Below are 21458 nucleotides of genomic sequence, written 5' to 3' on the forward strand. Positions count from 1 at the left end.
GAGTAACTACTCCTTTTTTATAGAATAGATATTATCTCAAAGCACGTCCCACAACGTCCATGCCCCAAGCACGGTAGTCGAACTGAATATCCTTCTTCTTGCGCTGCTTGATCTTGTAAGCATCGTTGATGGAGAACAATATCTGTTCGAACAACTGGTTTATCCATTCCTTAGCCACTAGTGGCTGTTCTAGGTAGAGGGCGCCAACGTACTGCTCGAAGTAATCAGCAATGAACTCTTCCTCGTACCGAGCCTGCTCGTACGGAGGATCGTTCTCTCTGTGACCAGCCAAGTATGGAATATATTCCATCTCAAGCATTTCACGTACAATTCTGTCATCGAGAGCAACGTGGAGGTTGTATGCAACTGCAAGCTTTGACAACAACGTATTGGTTGCCAAGACGGTTCTGAGCAAGGTGTACGTCTTCTTGCCAAACGTCTCGTCAGAGCTGTATGGATCCAGGTGTCTAAACTTGTACAAAAACTCTGAGGACTCTCCCGCCAAGAACAAGTCTCCAAGGCCATCCAAGAACGATAAATCGTAGCGGATCACGTTTAGGGCCAGCCTATCCATAGATATATTCTTGGCCGTCAAGGACTTGTAGAACTCGTGGTTCTCCAGGAACACGGCTCTGTAGAGCTCCTTGTGCATCAATGCCTTTGCCAACAAGTGCTTCGACTTGATTTGCGGCAAGGGTGGAAGGTTTATCGTTAGCGACTCATCTGCCATCTCGACCTCACGCGGATATGACTTGTGGTCGTACATCAGACGGTAGTTGATAGAACACGACTTGTAGTACTTGGTAGCGAGTCGTAGTATCACCTTCTCCTGAGGATTGGCAGGCTCGTTCATTGTGAGCTTGTAGTCTCTCAGTTCAAGATACAAGTCCAACATGGCGTCCGCAAGCTGCTCTATCTTGGACTCAGGCTCCTTTGACATCATATACGCCACTTGAACGTAAAACGCTCTCACATCCAGCTTGTGGCGGCTCTCCAGAGCTCCACCCACATGTTCCAATACTCTAGGATGTGAAACACAGGCCGTCTGGCCAAAAGATACCAAGTCACTCACGACGCACTTGATAGATCCACTATCAATATGTGAAGGTAAGGAGAAAAGCTTCTGGTAGATATGAAGCTTGAGCTTATCCACGGCAAGCAAGGAGAGGTGGTGCTTGTACCAGCCCTTTATGCTAGCTGGATCTAGGGGAGGGTTCAAAGGGACCATTGGTTTCGATGATATTGAATTCTGTCGTGATGGTAGTAGCACAGCCGTATGGGGGCTTGGTACCCGTTTTATAGGCAGCACAAGCCTGCAAAGAGTCATGTTTTGGTGTATTTATGACAGATCTGTTATCACCATACATGCCTTATCACCGCATGCACTCCCAACGTGGGCACCACAGAGCAAAACAAAGACCGAAGCCTAAAACGGGGCTTTTATTTATTGGTCATTTCATTGTTTGATTTAGTTGGTGAATCCATATAGAGAGAGGAGCTTTAGTCTCGAGAAAATGGAAACAGTATACTCCGGACTACTCAGGGTCCTCCAGATTCGCAGCCATTCTGAGTCACAGCAAACCCTGAATTGCCACCGAATATCTTGTATGCCATAAAGAATGTGGGGTGATCTATTTTACCACTGTTGCAGCCAGTGGTATGAGTCAATAAAAAGTTCTCTAACGTTACATTTAGAATCGCTACATGATCTGACCTGTAGAGTGAGTCATGGTGCCATTATTTTCTATGATCAGACAAGGAAGAAATTAGTCAAACGTTTCTTATTGTCTTTTCTGATTCATATGAATCCGCAGATTCAAGATCACTGCCAAGGCGCTCCCGTTCCTAAAGCCTTTGAGCACGTTGAGCATGTCTCACTTTCTTGACAACCTCCATCCCAATGCCATAAGAAAGTTCATATCCAGATCCGGCTGCACCGTATGCATTGATTACAGGAACTCCATTATTTGAATCTAATGTAAGATTCACTCCACCCTTTCTGGCCGGTCTAAACCCCACATTCGTCCTTATAACATCAAAGAAGGCGTTACCGTTCTTGTCTGTTCTCATGAGCTCTGGAAAGTACTTTGACGCTCTTTCTTTGACTGCTGTGCTATCTTGCTCCCGCACCGATACATCGGTTTCGTTAACCTGCTTCGTACCACCTATGATCACCCCTCCATTGAGAGGTCTGTTGATGCAAAATGTCCAATCGCCCAGTTTATGCTGAATTGTGATGGTTTTGTCTGCAAGAGCATTATTGTGAGACAGGTTGACTAAAAGAGTCTGCCCTCTGATAGGAAAGCAGGCGGGATCATTACCACCGTTCCATAGTAGGCCGTTTCCACTGCAATTGATGATTATGCAATGGGGGTTTTCTGAAACCTCAACAGCTTCACTAAGCATTTCTAGCTTTCGTTTTACAAATTTCACACCGTATTCAGCCCTGAGCTTCTTATATAGGAACTGAATGTAGTGTGGGGCGTCCAAGACGAACGTGTCGTACAGAGCACCAAATGCAAAGCCGTCGGGCACTTCGTCTTTTTCTAATACTCTAAAGTTCTCGATCTCCTCCGAGTATCCCTTGCTCAATCCCTCATACAATTCGTCCTTCTCCACATAGTCTATGCCTTGGACTATTTTCACTGAACTTTCGGGATTTTCACTAGCAAACCTCTTCATACGCTTCCACGTCACTCTAGTCAAGAGATACTCTCGTAGTTCAGCTTCATTTTTCAGCGGAAAAGGCCGAAAGTGAGCTCCAGCCCAAGGCGACGTATACTGGCTCAGATAAGGAAAGCTATCTGGGTGGTGCTCTGCCACGATAGTGATAGAGACATGCTGAATATTTTCACATACAGCCAATGCCAGGGAAAGACCCAAGACACCAGCGCCAACAATCACAATTTCCTTTGGCATAAAGAAAAGTGGTTCGTTCCAGTAAACTTTCTCCACTGGCGTTCTGCGGTCCTTCATAGACTACTAAATGGCTGCAAGAATGGTGCGTCTAATTCCATATATATCTAGTGATGCTTAAGCAAATCCACCTTCAAGATGTCAACGATCGTCTTTCCGGCAGCAACAACCTCTTCGTCAAAGTATCTTCTACCAGTGATCTGCAATGCAATTGGGGCGTTCTTGAATTGCTCAGGGTCATACTGATCGTGTTCAAGCTCCTCCAACTTGCTTCTGGCAGCTGGCTTGGGGTCCCACTTATCGAGCTTGGGGTCTTGGTGAAGGCCGGTTTGAAATGCCAATGTGGGGAAGTCGATAAGGTTGAAAAGAGTGGTGTAGGACCAAACGTAGGCGGTCTCTGGCTTTGGTGCGACATTGACGAACGCAGGCGAGATAAGCATGTCAATGTTGTTCTCGTTCAAGTAGTCGGTGTATTGCTGCTTCAACAAATCTCTATCGATGCTCATTTGACGGTTCTCGGCAACACCAAACTCTCTAGAGCCCTCACCGTAGTTCAAACTCCATTTGGTCATCTTGCACAATGGCTCACCGGAACCAGCCAAAAGCTTCCTTTGCTTGTAGTTACCATCAGCAGAGTACATCTTGTTGACAAGTTCGTATGCAAATTCGGTTCTGAGCGGCTTGTGCTCGATGACCTTAACACCAGCAGCCTTGAGCTTGTCAGCGACATGCTTCAAGCCTCTCAAAATTGGTGGTGTGGGGCTGACAATACCATCGTCGTAGGCAATGGCCACAGTCAAGTTCTCGGGCTTAGGCTTCTCAACCTTTCTCCATGGAATAGGGATCGTGGTGCAGTCAATGGTCCAAGGCTGGCCCTGGTTAACGTAGACATCCATCAACATGTCGATGTCATCAATGGATCTAGCCATAGGGCCTTGCACAGCAGGGACTGACTCTTGACCGCCAGCGGACGAGACACCTCCAGCCTTGGAAAATCTGCTTGTCGTTGGACGCAAGCCCACGGATCCAGAGAAGGCTGCAGGGCCTCTGATACTGCCACCAATATCGGAACCAATACCAATTGAGGAGCCACCAAAAGCAGTGATGGCACCTTCACCGGAAGAGGATCCACCTGCAGTCAAAGAGACGTTGTAAGGGCACTTTGACCAGCCGATGAAGTTGTTGTTGCCGCACAAATGCATCAATGTCTGCGGCTGGTTTGTTCTGACATAAAACACAGCGCCCAACTTCTCCAAGATTTCGGCCGATGGAGCGTGCTTCTCGGGTATATTGACAATGTGAGACACGTAACCACCGTGCGTGATCTTGCCCTTGTAGTTCATCTGCTCTTTCAAGGAGATAGGCAAACCGTGCAAGGGACCCACAGTTTTACCGTTTTTGGCGTAGTAGTCGTCCAAGTACTGGGCACGCTCCAATCCCTCGTCAGTGAAAAGCTCTAAAGCACAATTGGTCAATTGATGGGCGATGGTGGCTCTTTTGGCGAAAGCCTTGAAAACCTCCACTGCAGACCAAGCGCCTTTGGCGATCTGGTTGACGATTCTCGAGGAAGACGAGTCGGTGATTTCGAACTCCTTCTCGGTCAAGAGCTTCTCGTCGTAAAGATACTGGAGAGCATTGAACTGCTCCTCAGCCAAGGCCTCAGCAGGCTTGGGGACCTGGATCAGGTACTCTTTTTTAATGGCGTTCTCAAGATCAGAACGGTACTTCTCGAGCCTTGGCAAGAACTCCCTGGTGTACAACTCATTGTCTTCGTAGGTGTCGAGCGCGTCAGTAGTAAGGAAGTCATTGTAGGAGACCATTTTGTGGTATAAAGAAAAACGACCAAGGTTGGAGATCGGGACTTATAAGCACCGCGATAACGGTAGCGGCTCTTCGGCTTTGCCTGCCTATTAGGGAAGGTGAGGAAAAGTTGACTCGCTGCCGCGCTAACGCGGGGCCCTCAAAGAGGCACTAGCCGGGCATTGGAAGGCTCAATATTGGAGATTTTTGAAAATGGCATTTTGAAAAGGTTGGAATGGCTCTGGTACTTATATAGTGTTTTGTGCACGACATGTCAGAACAGTCATCCTGTGTGCGCAGTGGCTGCAATTAGATAAGCTTGATAAGATGGAGTGGGTTGATGGAGCCATACAGATGAGATGTTGGAAAAAAATTTGAGAATGTTCGTGGAGATGAACTTTCGATTTCGGTTCGGGAGCATTGTAGGTGAGTATCGTGGGTGGTTCTGTAATTTTGTGTTCTGCGACAGGCTTGTATCGAGATCAGCTGTAATGGTTACCATAGACTTATTAAGAAGAGCCATCGAAGTCAGTTGCTAATCAGTCAAATCTCCAATTTTTGATCTTCCTGAAAAAGATCTTAAAAGTATTGAGGTTGTTGAGAAGTCCTTGCTGTCACGGTAAATTTCGGCTATGTCTGGCGACTTATCATGCTCAAAGGCACCTCTTAAAACGCGTTTTTACTCCAGTAAACCAAGCCCACCAGAACCCTCAATCCAATCGGCAGAGTCAGCGAGTTTTTGACTCAATCTGGTCAATCTCCCAAAGTAGCACGCTGCTGAGTTTGTGGCCTAAATGGGGTTTGAATTGGTCTGACTAAGCATATTTCAAAACCATCAATTTTCACTTGGCAGCATACTTCCCGCAAATACACAAAAGCTAAAAAAAGGCCGATTTAGGATACCTCGCTTATGCCATGCACTCGGGATGCCCCGCCTGGTCGGGCAAGTCAAGCCTCTTTGTCCAGTGAAAAAAATTCATCAATGAAAAGCTTCCAATAGGATTGAGAATTTGCAACTAATCACGAAAACAATATCTCATTAATTCACTCTTCTCACGGCCTATCACATATACAATCCGGGGCTGAGGGTAGACCTTGCATGTCTCCGATCCTGGTGAGGATTGTCCCTTCAGGGTTGCATAACAAGGGGCAAACTAAAATAGGGCCTAATCTGGGAATCTGCAAGCTTTCATCATTTTATTCTTTCGGGCAAACATTTGAGTCTTCCACAAAACCAAACGTGGGTGGTTATCACAGACACCACAGTTTCTTATTCTCGCGCTTCCGTCCGTCCCTGCCATTGGCGTCTGTGGCCTGTGAGACGTCATAAGGGTGAATGTAAACAAGCCACATTATGTCGCTTTTAGTACGACAAGTCTGGAGCTGGGAAATATTTAGTGAAAAAGGACAACAAGATTTGCATTTAGATCTTTTTTTTATTGGCAGATCTTCAAGGCGGCCCTAATCAGGCTTGTTTTATCCTTGTTCTGCTCTGTAGGAAGGGCTATTTTCGCGAAAAGAAAAAAAAGTATCTGAGGCGTCCACAGCTAAAAAAGTTTACTATGCAGCGCCGGGAGCCAGCAGGACCCTTTAGGTAGTGGAAACAAGAGGCGCATGCAGGATTTTGCAACCAGCCACCAAAAGCCACCACGATCGAGACACCCTCAAAGCCGTGTTGATGAAAAAATGAGAGGCTCAAGCGATGGCAGCAAGGGATGAGGCAGTGTGGAAAATATGAATACTTGCTCTCGCAACAAGGGACGCTCGAGACGGAGATGGAATGCTTCTAGAAAGCGCGTAGTGTTTGCGATGGGGCCAGCCTACCCAAGACAATGGCAAATACAATCGAAGAAAGCCCGGATTTCCATCAATGGAGAAATAAACTTTGAAGGTGCGGCTCAATAGGCCTACGAGATTCTAGCCAAATAATATGTATTGTGGTCCAAAGGGTCCATGGGGCAAGGGGCCAGCCCTTGCGATGCAAAATAATAATGATATAGAAGTGGTGACAACGAAATAAGTAATTGTAGGGGGCTCAGGCCTTTCTTCGGGTCTTGGACAACCACGCGTAGTCGACAAGGCGATACCTCGCGGTGGTGAGGTTCCAGTTGGTGACAAGCTTGCGGACAAGGTTGGGCAGCTTGAATTTGAAAGCAACCTCTGTGAGTGGAGCAGGGGTGTGGATCCACCTTGGCTTGACGTACAGCCATAGCGTCTGCAAAGAGTAGAGGGCCAAGTCGACCAAGAACATGGCCACGAGGGGCATTCAAGGCGATGCCAGCGGAGGCTCTCAGCACAAAGTACTCTGCTCTGGAAACGTAGAAGCAGCTCTGTTGGCCCAACAAGGCCAGGCACATGGCGGTGCTGGGATGCATGGCGGATGGCAGAGGATGTGGGTTTCTGAAAATTGGATGTTTTCTACAAGTGAGGAAAATGAGTGTTTAAATACACCACGGACACAAGGATAGCCCGAGCTGCGGCCGGCAGAGATAGGATACGCACAAGCGCTAGGCGCCGGATCTCCAGGGGTGAAGCGAGCAGAGCGAGCAGGACAACAATCCGATTGTTGCGCTGGGACAATAGGATGGGATGTTTTCAAAGAGGAATAGCACTACAATTAAAAGTTTTTTTTTTCATGCTGCTGTTTTGCGGTTCAAAGCAAAAGTGTGTTTTTGTCTTTTGTGGCCCATCCCCCGTGTGTTTCATCACCTCCCTAATTATCTGCGGCTTGCTGATCGAGATGGGCCTGCTGCAGCCGAGGATGAGGCTTCCTCGGTATGGCACTTTTAATGGAAAAAAGCACCTCGTATCGTTTCCTCTGTCTTGTCCTTTGTTTTCTGTCCAATTTGGACGCTCGAATGGCTTTGAACGGGCAAAATATCACCATATCATCGCATCCATTGTGTGTGAGGTGCTCGCTGTCTGCCCAGTTTCGCAGCCACTGCGGCTCCAGCAACCAGGTAAGAGCAAGAGCTTCGTGGGCCCAAAAAGCTTGCAAACGTTAGAGAGGTAATTTTGTATCATCAGTCCATCGTGGTCACACGCTGTTTTAGCTTCAATTCGCTACTGCTCGACTGTGGCCATTTTTTCTTATCCTATTGTCTGGTGGGCAGATTCTGGCGCTTCAGCCGCCTGTACTGCGCATCCTCATTCCCGAGCCGGAACTTCTCGGGTGCCCAAGATCTGCGCAGGGATTCCAAATGTATCTTTTCTGTGCATTGCCTGCAAAGAACTGGGGTCTGGAGAACTGGAGTATTTGGAGATTCAGTTGGTCTCAGGGTATACAATGCCCAAGATAGTTTTATGCTTCTGGGCATTGAATCTCGTGTGCTTCCGCGCACTGCGCTGCTGGTGAGGTTTCACATTTATTTTTTATTTTTTACTGGCCCGAAAAGCGGGCGACAGGCATTGCGTGAAATTACGAACTACTGAAAATCGTCATCCTGCTTCCCGAGGCACCGAGGAATATCCTGCGATGAGCTTCTAAAGGCCGTACTTGTGATTATGGGCACGTCCAGATGAAAAATTATAAATCGGGGGATTGTTAGCAAGCAGTTTTCCAAGGTTAACGTGGTTGAGCCACAAAGTAAGCTTTTTTCCTAATTGAACAACCAGCTTATGGGTGCCCCATCTGGGACATGGAGGGCACTCCCTAAGCGACATTCCAGCTTCTTTCAGCCATCCTCTACCTCCCTATCCTATACAGCCTACTTCCTCTACCAATTGAGCCGAGCCTGGAAATTAGACTTTACGGTGTGCCTTTTGCAGCGTCTCGCCCAGCGTGGCTTAATGGTTATCCATGGCCCCTGGCACCAGTTATTATGGTCAATTGAAGCCACCGTGCCCAGGCCTCGCACCACCGATCTCCGAGATTTGCCAGTACTACCTCTGAGCATTAATCCAGGATTGGAAGCCCCGTGTAATAGGAGAACATCGGTAATCAGCTGTACCCCTTATCTTTCATGAACGAGGGTGGGTGGATTCATGTTTACTCCCTGGAGTGCAACCCTCTCCGTGGAGTCATTCAGGGTGGTGTAGGGGCACCCATGATGAGGTTTTGTCATGGGGAATTTTTCAATGGTTTTATTGTCCATCGGTTTTCAATGGTATGCTGGCAGTGGAGTCACTTATGGTCAATTGGACTAGTGATCGTGATAGTCAGGTTCGATTGATAATCCTTCAATTGAAAATTAGAGTATAAGGCAATTAAATCAGTCTTCAGATGACATTGTGATTCTGATAAAATTGATGGCTTTGATGGTACCACCAGTGTTTCGATGAACACTCTTAATTCATTTTTTTGATTTTTTTTTTTTTGAAAAAAAAAATCAAGGAACGACAATTCAAAGAGAGACTTTTCTCTTCATTTCTCCCAATTTCACCTCCCCTGGTCTCTACTTAGATTATTCTGGAGTCTATCATGATTTTGGTTAACTCCTCCACCACTTTACAATTGTGCCGCAAAATCGCCCGCGGCTCTCACTTTTTCCAACTTTCAGCACATATGCCAGATTCGAGAAAACTTCACAAATTGGCAATTGTGCCGGAATACCACCTGCTCGATCGGCCTCCCTCCCATCCGACAATGTAGCCCCTTTCCAGAATAACCGTTTGTTTCCCAAAACGTCTGATCCACATGCTCGAAGTCCGAGTCCGTTGTGATTTCTCAATGTTCAAACGATCCACGTCGATCTCTGTACTTCTACCACAAAGCGACGGCCTTTCTCGCAGTGGCTTTCCTGGACCCTGGCTGCGAATTGCACTGGTATACATTTTTTTTCCCTCCCGATCATTGTAGAGAAATTCCGAGAACGCCTAGAATTCCGTATATTGCTCAACGAAGTTTTTCACTACCCGAACAGATTAAACTCTCTGAGAGTACCGCTCGAACTCAAACTTTCGCTTCGACTGAAAAATTTCAAAGGCGCATGAGGTGCCGCCTTGGCACGGCGGGTTCCTAACCTGAGCAAATTGCTGAAACGTAACCCAATCTCTACTAGTGCTCTCGGACACTCTGAGCAAATTAGAGCTATTTTATCGATTCGGTTTTCCTGGGCTACCATTCGCTCTAGACCCCATTGTTTTTGTGGCTGGGCGACTCGCTTATCGAAAAACGAGAGCTTCACTAGTCGCATGAGCGTTATTACTTACCACATTTGGCTGCAAAATGGCTCACCCTCACTCTTCGTCCAACGGCTAAATCATCATTTAAGATGAGGGCCTTTTCCTTTTTTTTTTCTCTGTACCATGCTTCGTCAAGCCTTGCTTACGGCCGTGCCGCTCTTTTTAGCCACTGTCTTTTTGTTTTTCGTGGGCCTCTGGGCTGACAACTACCTGAGCATAACCTACAAGGGCGTTGATCAGTACAGATACAATGCTTGTGGAAACTTGCTAACGACCTACTACACGGGTTGTGGAGGCCATGGTCACGGAGGCCTGTTTGGCTGTTACTGCACCAACCCAGTTTTGCTTTCGAGCTTTTTGGGCTGTTTTGACCGCTATGGCTTGAGTGCCGATGAGGCAGTAGATTTAGTCCACAAAGAGTGCAACGACCCTGAATTGACCAAGGGCATGCTTCACCGGTCCTTGGATACTTTCCACGAAAAGAGTGTTTTTGTTAACGTGACTGGCCGTACCGATATGGGCCACTTGACCCACGCCCAGATGCTGGACCATACTGCCATGGGCAATGAGTCTATAATTGTCGATTTTGGCACCTACTTCCCAGACTTGTTTGTGAGAATTTACACTGCCAAAATGGGCAACCACGACAAATCGCTTTTATATTCCATTGGCGGCATCGCTTTCTGGATGGGCTTGTGCATAATTGCAACAATTGCTAACTGGACCGCTCGTTTGGTTCCTAGCTCCAGAAATCTCTTTGATGGGACATACTCCAGAGCATGGAGGAAGTACGTGACGCTTCCAGCCTTGATTGATAGAAAGCGTAACCAGGAGCAGAAATGCTGGACTGTTTTTGATGGTCTCGTTCCCACCAGATTCGAATCCTTGGTCAATTTGTCTTTCCTTGCATACACTTTCATCACACAGATTGTCCATGTTTACTACGTTGACGATAATCCTTTCTGGGACGGCAACAGAGCATTGGCTTTTTATGTTGGTGACAGAACGGGTATTCCCAGTCTCATTTGGACCCTTTTACTTATAATCTTCGGCGGTAGAAGCAACATATTACAATGGCTCACCGGTTGGAAATTTTCTACTTTCGTTATGTACCACCGGTGGATTGCCAGAATCGTTGTTCTTCTTGCCGTTGCTCATTCTATCGCTTTCACATACAACGAGCACAGAAGAGGAACCTACTATAATTCGATCAAAATGGACTTTCTCATCTTCGGCAGCATGGCTACCATTGCAGGCTGTCTCATGTGTTTCCAGGGCCTCTTATGGTTGAGAAGAAAGAGCTACGAAGTGTTTCTTATTATCCACATCATTTTGGCCGCCTTCTGGATCATGGGTTGCTGGGTCCATGTAGAGTGGTTCGGCTACACACCATTCATGATTGGTGCTGCTTGTCTTTGGATCGCCGACCGTGTGATCAGATTCCTCAGAATGGGCTACTTTGGTTGCCCCAAAGCAACTGTTCTGTTGATTGAAGGAGACACTCTCAGAGTGGTTGTGCCTAAATCTCCCACATTGAAGACCACCCCAGGGGGCACTGCTGGGTGTACTTTGGCTTTGGCTTGGCATTCTGGCAAAATCATCCTTTCTGCTACTTTGAATCCCCTGATGGAGAAACCATGACTTTCATTTGTAAGGTCAAAGGAGGTCTCACTAAGAAGATTGGCGACCACCTTCAGAAGCTTCCGGAAAAATCGTGCCAGATGAGGGTTGCAATTGAAGGCTGCTACGGTGAGATCTCTCCAGTATCCAGACACAGCAGCATTGTGTACTTGGCAGGTGGCCACGGCTTTCCAGGAGTATTTTCTGAAGCTTCTCACGAAGTCGCTAGATCCCCAGAAAAGCAAAGCATTAAGCTCCACTGGATCATCAAGGACCTCAAGGCTTTGCTGGTGGTTTGGAAAGAACTTCAGATTTTGGCCACCACAAAAATCGAAACTACGATATATGTGACCAGACCAGAAAGCACCAGAGCAGAATTGGCTTTTCTCAAACAGGAGTCCTGTGAATCGTCCATTGATGAAAAGGAGGAGACGCTGGCACACGTCACGGCGCTTTCATGTTCATCATCTTCAGAAAAAGAGAGCATAGAAGTGGACATGATAATGCAAAAAGTCAAGGACTTCTTCCCTCACATCACCTTCGTTCTAAAAAGACCATTGATAGACGACATTATCAGCAATGAGATCGAGGAGTCCACCGAAAGCGCAGCATTTGTCACATGTGGCCACCCTGCCATGGTCGATGACGTTAGAGCTGGTGTCGTCTCCAGAATCGATACTACAGAAAAAAGAATAGATTTCTTTGAACAGTTGCAAGTGTGGACATAGCCGGTTCTGCCCCATGCATATTTTGCAGCCATTTTGTGCGCGTTACCCGCACCCGAGTACATAGAAAATTTGAAGACATCGCTTCTTCTCAAACTACAACTCAAGAGTATGTGAATGATGATTACCATTTTACCTTATCTACATTATCTGAGGCCTTCGGGCGAGGAATACAACGAATATCTGACTAACACATACAAGGCAGCAGAAGCTGAAAATTTTCATGGCAGAGGAGACAGTGGGGTTTGACTAAGAGGACGCTGAGGTGGGGAAGAATAGTTGGTCAGAAGCAGCTTTATTGTTTAGATTTCGAATCACTTCGATCTGCTTATTGTGATTGTGACTCACCAGTTTTTTCCTTTAACTTCTCCTCCCCCTCCTCCACCTCCACTTCATCTATGATTCCAACAGTAGTGCATGTAGATTACGGCGCCATCAGTCATCGGATTGCTCAAGACAAGATCTCCATCAGATCAAGCAGATTCTCTTTCTCAAAAGATATTCAAACGCGTCCTATTCCCTCTCTTGACCATGCCTGTTACTCGGTCAAAACGTACTATCAAGACCGAGGCCGTTTCGCCTTCCCCTACAAAAGTCACCAAGATCAAGAAGGAATCGGTTACCAGGTCTCCCAAGAAGCCCAAGAGGAACATTGAGGAGCTTTTCCAGGTGACTGAGGTACCTGCTGATCTTCTGATTCCGCAAAGCTACGTTGATCACCACGTCGAGGACTTCGTCAAGGGTGTCAAGTATATCATATCTAAAGACCCCACATTATACCCAGTGATCGTGCATTCCCCGTTCGAAGTGTTCGCTAAGAAGGAGGTTCCCGTGCTTCTGGATCAGGAGAAGATTCATAATTACTGGTACGCGTTGATCAAGTCCGTGTTGGGTCAGCAAATCTCTGGATCTGCTGCTAAGGCTATTGAGGTGAGATTCAACCAATTGCTTGAAGGTAATTGCAATCCGCAGGCGGTGTTGAACCACGATCCTGAGAAGCTCAGATCCGTCGGACTTCTGGGCCAAAAGCTCAAGTACATTACCCATATTAGTGAAGTTTTCAACACTCCAGGAACCAAACTTACGGACCCGCAGTTCTACAAGGATAGTACTAATGACGAGCTTGTTGAAGAGCTTACAAAACTTAAGGGTATTGGGGAGTGGCTGGCAAAGATGTTTTCTGTGTTCACACTCAAAGAGCTTGATATTTTTGCCTATGATGATTTAGGAGTGGCACGAGGCGTCTCTCGATACTTGGCCAATCGTCCCCAGCTTCTCCAGGAAGTGAAAGACGGGGTGCATGCTGTAGAAGTGCTCAAAGCGGGACTCAAGAAGAAAGGCAAGTTCATGACGCCTAGTTCAAACAGAGACTGGACACCGCTCCATGACGAGTATGTCAAGTTCCTTGGGCTCATGTACGCACCCTATCAGCTGGTGTTCATGCTTATAATGTGGCGATTGGCAGCTACAAACGTTGAGGTTTTGGAGAATGTACGTTAGTCAGAGCCAAACAGACACTGCCAAAAAGACGGCAAGAAAGTTGGACGTTTCGATGATTGATCCAGTGGACTCGCCACCAATGGAAATGTGTTTCTGGTCCGTCTGCTGCCGGCGAATCAGCGTGAGCTCCTTTTCAATGGTATCGTAGCCGTAATCAAGTTGGGGACGGCGAAGAAAAGCGAGTTGTCTCTCGGTAAAGCCCTTGTGCTCGATGAGATAGGCGATAAAATGGTCAATGTCCAAATCCACCACCGGCGGCTGTTTCACCGTTTTCGGTTTCTTCTGCTTCGGCTCGAACTCTTCACGCAGCAGCTCGACCAAGTGCCTTGTGAAAGAGGAAAGGTCGTTTTCGTTGGACAAGCGGTTGCCGTAGTTTGTGATCTTGGTTCGTCTGGGTTTCGCTTCCACTTGCAAAGAGTGGATCTCGGGCTCCTTGGAGTAGAACAGAAGGTAATCCTTGATCCAGGCCGAGGAGGCCACAGCAGCCGAGACAGGCGGGATAGGCTGGGACAGAGACTGGGGCAGAGAAGGAGCAGGAGAGAGCTTGATTTTAGAGTCGGGTCCGTTGCGGGCGACACTGACCAGAGAGGACAAAACAGCCCCCCAGGTTAGTGCCGTGGACACGAGAAGATGGAGTAGCATGGTTGTTGCAAAAACAAGTGGGTGCAAATGCGAAGTGTGAGAGGTGCAAATGGGCATGAGGCTGGGCCCAATTGGGGGTGCTGGAAAGGGTACAGCTGCAAGGCTGATGCGGCCCACTGGAGCAATGCTGGATGCTAGTGGCTAAAGACAGGAAGAAAAGAACTAAAAGGAGGGCTTTGTGTGTTGACGCTAGGAAGCCCGTTGGTATTTATCCTTTCAAAGGAGCCTAGTTGCATTGTTCTTGGATCGTGGGATTTTCCCGCTTTGTGGATAGTGCTCGCCTCGCTTCGCAGGTGCTGTGCAGAAAGGGGCAGCGCGGCAACTGAGACAACGGATTTGGCAGTGGCCGGGCTGAAAGCAGCAAGAACGCGGTGACAGATGCAAGGCGGCTACCCCTGAGTCGGGATCAGGGAAGGCTGGTTTTGGCAGGGACAAGACTGAGTTTGGGGCCAAACACGAATAAACAACAACGGAGAAAAAAAAGTTAATCCGTATTGGCGTTTCCATGGACGGCGCAAACAAAGACATTCCCTGCGGTGGTCTGCTGGTTGACATGGCGCGGGCCGAGAGACATGAACCGCAGGCGACGATCGTCGCAGTTAGTCTGCCCAGCCACGCCGAAACAGGACAGGCCACGCAGAAAAAAGGACGAGAGAAAAACACTGTTCCAGCGAGGAATGCAAGCATAAAAGAGCTTAATTTTCGTTATCACCTGAACCCTCGTCTATTCGGTCCGGCGGCTGGGGTTTTCGGTCCACAGCTTGCGGTCGCACTGCGCCAGCAATGTTTTGTTTCGGCAGTGCATGCTGCTCCCCGGGCAAACTGCAAGTGAGACAGACCACCAGCACAAAATTGACTTTGGAGGGGGATGAAAAAAAAAAAAAAAATAGCAAAACCTCCAGACCCTTCAAACGCAAACAGGCAAATCGCAGCACGCCGGGTGGTAGGAGCTCTTGGCACGAGCAATCCTCTTCTCGCCCGCACTGCACTGCCGGGCAAAAATAGACTCGCCTGGTGTGCCCGTCGGCTTAGGCGAGATGCTTCGGGAGTCGCAACGGACCACCACCGCCTGGCCCAACACACGTAGACCAAAGCGAAAACGACGGACACCAAACATGGTCAATTTTCAAAAAACAACCCGAAAAGTAAAACCGTAATCCAGACACGCGGTTTGCTGTGCTCAAACCCTAGTGTGTCATGGCCTGGTGCCTGGCGGAATCTGGTGGTTGCAAAATCCCTGTCTCATCCTGCGCACTTGCTTGGCCCCACGCCTTCTCAGCCTACTCTCAACTGCACTTTACCAACCACTGTTTTCCAGGCCACCTGGGTCCATTCGCTTTACGACACCGCCGTTGTGCCTCTATCACCACCTTTCTTTCTGGGATTCTGCTTCATCGTCCCCATACATCGTCAGCAATCTCCATCGCCATAACCTTCACCTCCAAATTCCTTCCACCGCCATCTCCCACTATCGTCACCTGAGCAGCTCTTGCTACTCGCCTTTCCTTCCATCACCGCTTCCCCTTCCATACTCGCCACCGGCTCGGTCCATGCGCTGATGCATCGCTCCGGCTCCTTTTCATCCAACCCGTCCCTGTCCCACCCCAGGCTAGCCCGCCTGGCCAACACCGACGACCTTTTTGCTGTCGAAGACCGTGTGGCCAGGAAACCGAAACACGATCCACAGGGGCCCTTTTATTTCCCCAACGGCGAGGTTTTTCGCCCAAGAAACGCCCCGCTGCGCCGCCATAGACCTCCCAAGATCCACCCTGAAACTCATGGCCCTCAACCCCCTGCCCAGCCTGTTTACCAGCCATCGCATCAGCCAGCTTACCAAGGTCACCCTGGCTACGGTCAGCCAGCTCAGGGCCCGCTGCAGCTTCCGGTAAACAGCTGCGGATTGTCCAATTTCAGCGTTCCAGGCAGCCCGAGCGTGGGACCAGGAGGGTTTCCAAACGCTGGCTTCGCTCGCCAGGCTCCAAGATCAAACTCGCTAGCATCAAACTCCTCAGCCAAATCGGCCACCTCCACGGCAACTTCCACGGCTGCTTCGGTGTACATGACACGCCTGCACTCGTTCCATAACTTGAAGGCCAAAACCCGCTCTGACTTGACCCAGCTGCTTCGTAATGCCAGAGTCGATACCAATATCAACATCGCTAGCCTAGCTCCGCTGACAAATCCTCCTCCCCAGGCTTCCCGCTCCTTGACCCCAGCGTACCCTTATACGGTGCCTGTGGTTCACTCTCGCTCCCACCTGCTTTCCAACAACAAGTACCCGGAAAATTCATCCAACATTGTCAAATCTGAACTGTCCTTGTACCTGGACCGCGGCCGCCATAGCGCTCTGTCTGACTCCAAAAACTCCAGCTTGTCCAGCTACAACCTCAACCGCTCCAGCTCTACGACTCCACAAACCCTGGTCACGTCCGAGCAGCAAGAAAGAGATGCCAGCGAGGATTACAAAGACAAGGATAGAGAATCTAAAGATGAGACTCCGCTCCCTACATGCCTGTCGCTAGAATCGATAAGCGAGGGTGCCACGAAAACGTCGACGTACATAGCAGACTCGTGCCGGAACCCAGAAGCGTCTCTGGAGTCGTCTCTGGTTCATTCTTCCACGTCTTTTGCCAGTGCTGAAGACGGAGATGAAGCATCTGAGAAAGGACAAGCGAGTGTGCATGAGGCGCATTCTGCCAACGGATTCTCAGCCCCAAACTCACCGACAGCTCAGACCAACTCTTCTTCTTCCACAGACGCAAAAGAGTCCACGCCTGAGGCCCAGCAATCTGAGTTCATGTCCGAAACCAAGGTGGTCGACCCAGCTCTGCCCGTATCGACCCACTCTGCCGCGGATCGAACCGTGTTCACCAGCGACAAGGAGTCCGCCAAAAATGCCTCTCCTACAACGTCTCCAGAAGGCTCTCCCAAAGATTTCCCCGAAGTGTCCTACCAACCATATAAATCGATGCTACTAGACGACCAAAACGCGTCGGAATCGCCGGAATCGTCTGGTCTAAAACACCAGCCGTCTGTTCAAGATCTGGCGGTCACAATCTCCCAAAATACCAACACTTCGAACGAAACTTTGGCCAAGACGCGACCAAAACCTGCCAATATTGATACTATGAGAGCGCAGAATTTAGACGAGGAGGTATTCACGCCGTGTAGCGAGTATAGCTTTGCTGCAGGCGAGGAAAAACTCATATGCAAGCAGGATCTCCAAGACCCAGAGGACGAGGTTTTCACTGACGCCTACACTGACGAAACGAAACCTAGTATTAAGCGAGACGCCAGTATTAGCAACATTCTTGACGCCTACTCGGAGGAGCCAGTGCACGAAAGCGTACCCAAATCGGATTCGCACGATGCGCAGGACCCGCAGGAGCCTCAGGAACCACTCCAGGAGAGCATCCAGGCGAGCGTTCCCGAAACGGTAATTGAGAAACAAGAGGAGGCCAACGCTCCTCACTGTTCTGAGAAGCCTCAGCCGACGCAACCGGCTGAACATTCTGTTTTGACACCCGAACCTGGGCCTGAAAAATCTCTCCCTGAGGCTTCGTCCAATGATGACACTTTATATCATGAGTCGCCCGAAATAGACGCTTCTGCCCTGGAAAGCGACACTGATACATGCAAGGACCAGAACTCACACATGGGTCATCAAGTTGTTGATGAGCATAAAGATGAGCCTGTCGTCGATGTTGAATCTGTTCTGGAGCTGACCCCTATCAAGCCAGCCTTGGCCGAAGAAGCTTCCAAGCCCGAGCAAGATACATCCGATGTCACTGAGCCAGTCGAGGATGTCGAAGAAACTGTCACAGACGCACCACAAGCTGAAGAGGAGCATGTCCCACCCCCTCAAGAGTCTACGTTGGAGGAAGGTGAAAATCTTGAGGTCAGCAGGCTGCCTGAGGATGGTCTTCCTGAGGCCGCTACACCTACAGCAGAGGTCACCAAGAAACCACCTCCTTCAGCTATGGGCGACTCACCCCTTCGAAAGCTCGTTGCCAAGGAGCTGGAAAACGGGACTGAGAAGTCAGACAATTCCTTGATCAAAAATCGCCTTTCCATGCTCAATGTCGTTAACGTTGATTTCGATAAATCCTTGCCAACTACTCCTGACAATATGAATTTTACTGTCAACATGCCTGACAGCGTGTCGCCCAAGAAGCTGATTTCTCCACAAAAGCCTCCCATGCAGCGCAACAACAGCATGAGCAAATCGTTTTCCATCAACAATTTCAAAAAGGTTTTTGGCCGATTTGGAAATGACAGTTCTGTGAAGGACTCTTCTGAACTGAAACTGTCAAAGAAAGAGTCGTTCGGAAGCAAGCTTCTAAAGAAAAAGACGTCATTCTCGTCTGAAAGCGAGCCATACTCTCATGCCAATCTGTCATTCTCATCACTCTCCACGCAAAAGAAAGGGAAGCGGAAGTTTTTCAAAACTCTCAAGTTCATCCCTGGCCACAACGTCAAGGAGGAGATAACTTCGCCAGTCTACAGTGTGAGATCTAAGGTTCCATCACCCACTCTTGAAACCTTCTCCGAGGAACCCGCCGCCCCAGTCAATTCTTATAGACTTCCAGACTTTGAATCGGAGGATGATGGCTTTCTGGACTTGTTGTTGAAATTTGATGAAGTGGAGAAGAAAGCAGAGCTTGAAGACGAACAAATGAGGAACAAACCCAAGGCGAATGCCTTTTTTATGAGAGACGATGAATTAACAAAGGCACAGATTGCCGATCAACAAAGGAATGACAATCATAACTCCGATGAATCTCTACCAGAGAAATACGACGAAGCCAACAAGGACAATGCAGAAGAGATTGAGGAAACCGATTCTCATCTGAACAGCCCTGACATACCCTGGTCCCCAGGATATGATGACTATGCATCAGGATTTATCACTCCTGAAACTGACGACGGTCCCAAGAGGGTGCAATCTTTGAAGCTCAACAAAACTCAATTGCAAGACATGTTGGACAAGAAAGCTCACAGTAACCACTTCATTAAACACGTCAGACAAATGCAGGACATGGATCTGGTAGAGATTATTGTGGAAGCTTTTAACCCCAACGAGAAAAAGGAAGATGAGCTTGAGGAGCCAAAGGAAATGAACTCCATCTTAAGGGACTCGGCCATCAACAATGGCTCATCATCGAAAGCGGTCAAGTTCTCGAGTAAGGTGTCTATCAGCGAAACGTATCCTTCATACGTATACAGAAGGTACAACAAGTCTGTGACGCAGTACTATCTTACTGAGACCGGCGAGGTGAACAAGATCAAGAATGAGTTGAATGCCTACAAGTGTTACGAGATGTTGGTACACGAGAAGTCGCAAAACAATACCCAATTCTTCTATTAGAAGACGCATTTTACATAATCCCACTTAATTCATTTCTTCATCATGCATTGGTTTAGCTGCCGCGATATGTAGAGTAGCTATGGTTGGCCAAAAGTAATGGCACATGGTAGTGATTATCGGGAGGGTTCTCGACCTGGAATACAATTTCCACATATGGGAAGAATGTTCTGTTGGCAGCGCTCAATTCATGGAAATACTTGCCTGTCAAAAACTTGATCTTGTAAATACCAGGTTTAAGGTCCTGCCATTTGGCCTGGTTGATGCCGAGTTTTGTGGCCTCGTAGGAATCCAATTGCGGATTGACTACCCAATTCTTGATTCTTCCATCGTTGTCTGTCTTACTCATGGCGAAGGGCTTTTCTGGAGATCTGAGGTCATAGGCACTCTCAGAACCCTTGTCTGTGACGAGTGGGCCAATTTGGAAAATCAGGCATGTGACGCCCTTTGCAGGCTTGCCCAAGCAAGTATCCAAGATATGACAAGTAATTGGATCAACCGACATGGAAAAGTGAGTTATCTGGTTAAGTGGAGCAGACCGAAGTATATATAGGTGATAAGGCAGGTGGTGTGCAGGTCTCGGCGATGCCCGAGCTAGTCTAGTACAATAATCAGGGGTTCATCAAACGGAAGGGACGAATTTTCATCGATATCAGTGTCGCATTGACTGGAATTGTCTGGTTTGAGTGTGTGAAGGCGAGGTGTTTGTCGTAGTTGCATCTCATCTGATGACTCGTGCACATCAGAGTCGGTCACCTCGATGAATTCCATATTGAAGCTGTCTGAGACCGACAATACTTGTGGAATCTGACTTTCAGGATCGATGATCCGTAAATTTTGCTTCTCGAGTCTATGCAAATAGTCCCTTTTGGAGAATTTGGGCTCCCTGGGCTCTGTCCGTTGTACAACATCTGGTTTATACTGCCAAGGGTGTTTTAGGTGTCTTCGTGTTGCTAAGACGAGTTTCCAGCACTCAATCTCAACAGCTAGATCTGGCCCTATGGAGAGCACGGTCAACCTTTCTCCAATGATTTGTCGCAGGTAGTCCTGGAAGAACAGAACATGACCCACAATCTCAACCAACGAATCCTCATTAAACGACTCAAAGATGCAACTTTCTGGGATCTTGATGTTGATATGAGACACGTCCCCAGAGCAATCATCCACTGTTATTATGTAGAAGTTATTAGGATTGGCTCTGCCGTTCATATCATAGTTCTTGTGGACTGAGGATAAGACGCGTCCAAATATCTTCACTGTTTTTATTGGATAATTGTTCACCAAGACACACCCCTTAGCATGCTCGTCAAGTCCCTGGACGCCGTAAACCTCTAGCATGGTTTTGGCCCTTAAGAGATCTCTAATTGCTAGGGGCACTATGCGGTCTGCAGTAGGGGCCAAATGAAATAGTTGTGGTGAGTAGAAGCTTCGGCCCCATTTTCGGAGAGCGATATGGTTTTGTCCTGGCGCTATATCTCGTCGAAGTGCCATATCATATTTAGTAAGTAGTTGTTGATGTGCGCATCAAAAACAGGGCTCTGAAGCTCAAGTAGTCGAAGAGGCTTAATGATGTATAAGGATGTAAGATAGAAAGAAACGGCCGATTTCACTATTCTCAACGTGCTACTCGAATTTAGCCCTCCATATATTAAGTTTTTCAAAGTTCGATGATTATAGAGATGTCCCTAATTACTCTTGTAACCGCATATTTCGCAGCCACCAAAATATTCGAGCGATGTTGATAACCTCGCAAGATCTCAAATCAA

At 48.1% G+C, this 21458-nt stretch overlaps 9 protein-coding genes across 9 annotated transcripts; 3 read left to right on the forward strand and 6 right to left on the reverse strand. All coding sequences in view use genetic code 12, as the record gives it.

The window, feature by feature from the left end:
* Positions 1-31: 31 nt before the first annotated feature.
* CXQ87_003817 (uncharacterized protein) lies at positions 32-1228 on the reverse strand (the record flags this gene model as incomplete). The annotated part of the gene is made up of 1 exon (XM_025482279.1): positions 32-1228. One exon carries the CDS (start codon positions 1226-1228, stop codon positions 32-34), a length of 1197 nt encoding a protein of 398 aa, XP_025336897.1.
* Positions 1229-1845: 617 nt separating this feature from the next.
* On the reverse strand, positions 1846-2976 carry DAO2 (Dao2p; the record flags this gene model as incomplete). Its single annotated transcript, XM_025482280.1, has 1 exon — positions 1846-2976. One exon carries the CDS (start codon positions 2974-2976, stop codon positions 1846-1848), a length of 1131 nt encoding a protein of 376 aa, XP_025336898.1.
* Positions 2977-3023: 47 nt separating this feature from the next.
* On the reverse strand, positions 3024-4736 carry CXQ87_003819 (uncharacterized protein; the record flags this gene model as incomplete). Its single annotated transcript, XM_025482281.1, has 1 exon — positions 3024-4736. The coding sequence occupies one exon, from the start codon at positions 4734-4736 to the stop codon at positions 3024-3026; it is 1713 nt and encodes a 570-aa protein (XP_025336899.1).
* Positions 4737-9963: 5227 nt separating this feature from the next.
* On the forward strand, positions 9964-12188 carry CXQ87_003820 (ferric reductase family protein; the record flags this gene model as incomplete). Its single annotated transcript, XM_025482282.1, has 2 exons — positions 9964-11324; positions 11390-12188. 2 exons carry the CDS (start codon positions 9964-9966, stop codon positions 12186-12188), a joined length of 2160 nt encoding a protein of 719 aa, XP_025336900.1.
* Positions 12189-12716: 528 nt separating this feature from the next.
* CXQ87_003821 (DNA-3-methyladenine glycosylase II) lies at positions 12717-13663 on the forward strand (the record flags this gene model as incomplete). Its single annotated transcript, XM_025482283.1, has 2 exons — positions 12717-13600; positions 13651-13663. The coding sequence occupies 2 exons, from the start codon at positions 12717-12719 to the stop codon at positions 13661-13663; spliced, it is 897 nt and encodes a 298-aa protein (XP_025336901.1).
* Positions 13664-13685: 22 nt separating this feature from the next.
* PGA46 (Pga46p) lies at positions 13686-14327 on the reverse strand (the record flags this gene model as incomplete). Its single annotated transcript, XM_025482284.1, has 1 exon — positions 13686-14327. The coding sequence occupies one exon, from the start codon at positions 14325-14327 to the stop codon at positions 13686-13688; it is 642 nt and encodes a 213-aa protein (XP_025336902.1).
* Positions 14328-15885: 1558 nt separating this feature from the next.
* Positions 15886-19695, forward strand: CXQ87_003823 (uncharacterized protein; the record flags this gene model as incomplete). The annotated part of the gene is made up of 1 exon (XM_025482285.1): positions 15886-19695. The coding sequence occupies one exon, from the start codon at positions 15886-15888 to the stop codon at positions 19693-19695; it is 3810 nt and encodes a 1269-aa protein (XP_025336903.1).
* A 52-nt stretch (positions 19696-19747) lies between these two features.
* CXQ87_003824 (uncharacterized protein) lies at positions 19748-20197 on the reverse strand (the record flags this gene model as incomplete). Its single annotated transcript, XM_025482286.1, has 1 exon — positions 19748-20197. One exon carries the CDS (start codon positions 20195-20197, stop codon positions 19748-19750), a length of 450 nt encoding a protein of 149 aa, XP_025336904.1.
* Positions 20198-20286: 89 nt separating this feature from the next.
* Positions 20287-21030, reverse strand: STN1 (Stn1p; the record flags this gene model as incomplete). The annotated part of the gene is made up of 1 exon (XM_025482287.1): positions 20287-21030. The coding sequence occupies one exon, from the start codon at positions 21028-21030 to the stop codon at positions 20287-20289; it is 744 nt and encodes a 247-aa protein (XP_025336905.1).
* Between the last annotated feature and the right edge of the window lie 428 nt (positions 21031-21458).

This window comes from Candidozyma duobushaemuli (genome assembly GCF_002926085.2).
Source record: "Candidozyma duobushaemuli strain B09383 chromosome Unknown D_B09383, whole genome shotgun sequence".
NCBI classification, from domain to species: Eukaryota; Fungi; Ascomycota; class Pichiomycetes; order Serinales; family Metschnikowiaceae; genus Candidozyma; species Candidozyma duobushaemuli.